Raw genomic sequence first — 821 nt, 5'->3', positions numbered from 1 at the left:
TTTCCAAAGAGGAGAACATTGGTTAGAAATGACTCCTTAGTGACTGAATTTCTTCTTGCTGGATTAACAGACCGCCCAGAGCTCCAGCAACCCCTCTTTACCCTGTTTCTGATGATCTACGTGGTCACCATGGTGGGCAACCTTGGCTTGATCCTTCTCATTGGTCTCAGCTCTCACCTCCACACCCCTATGTACTACTTCCTCTTCAACCTGTCCTTCATTGATCTCTGTTACTCTTCTGTTTTCACTCCCAAGATGCTGATGAACTTTGTATCAAGGGAGAATATCATCTCCTATGTCGGGTGCATGACTCAGCTGTTTTTCTTTCTCTTTTTTGTCATCTCGGAATGCTACATGTTGACCTCAATGGCCTATGACCGCTATGTGGCCATCTGTAATCCATTGCTGTATAGGGTCACCATGTCCCATCAGGTGTGTTCCTTGCTAACTGTTGCTGCGTATATGATGGGCTTTGCTGGAGCCTCTGCCCACACGGGGTGCATGCTTAGACTAACCTTCTGCAGTGTCAATATCATCAACCATTACCTGTGTGACATCCTTCCTCTTCTCCAGCTCTCTTGCACCAGCACCTATGTCAATGAGGTAGTAGTTCTGATAGTGGTGGGAATTAATATCACAGTACCCAGTTTTACCATCCTGATTTCTTATGTCTTCATCCTCTCTAGCATTCTTCATATCAAATCTGCTCAAGGACGATCAAAAGCCTTCAGTACGTGCAGCTCTCACATCATTGCTCTTTCTCTTTTTTTTGGGTCAGCGGCATTCATGTATCTTAAATATTCTTCTCCTGGATCTATGGA

The 821-nt window shown here is 44.8% G+C and overlaps 1 protein-coding gene across 1 annotated transcript; it reads left to right on the top strand.

Annotated features, from left to right (window-relative positions):
• Positions 1-24: 24 nt before the first annotated feature.
• LOC117799691 (olfactory receptor 8B3) lies at positions 25-814 on the top strand (the record flags this gene model as incomplete). The annotated part of the gene is made up of 1 exon (XM_034652185.1): positions 25-814. A coding segment is annotated over one exon (790 nt), but the record flags the coding sequence as incomplete, so codon positions are not given.
• Between the last annotated feature and the right edge of the window lie 7 nt (positions 815-821).

The sequence above is a fragment of the Ailuropoda melanoleuca genome, unplaced genomic scaffold (genome assembly GCF_002007445.2).
Source record: "Ailuropoda melanoleuca isolate Jingjing unplaced genomic scaffold, ASM200744v2 unplaced-scaffold55297, whole genome shotgun sequence".
Taxonomy (NCBI): Eukaryota; Metazoa; Chordata; class Mammalia; order Carnivora; family Ursidae; genus Ailuropoda; species Ailuropoda melanoleuca.
The sequence above is the reverse complement of the archived record's forward strand: the minus strand, read 5'-3'. Positions and strand labels throughout refer to the sequence as shown.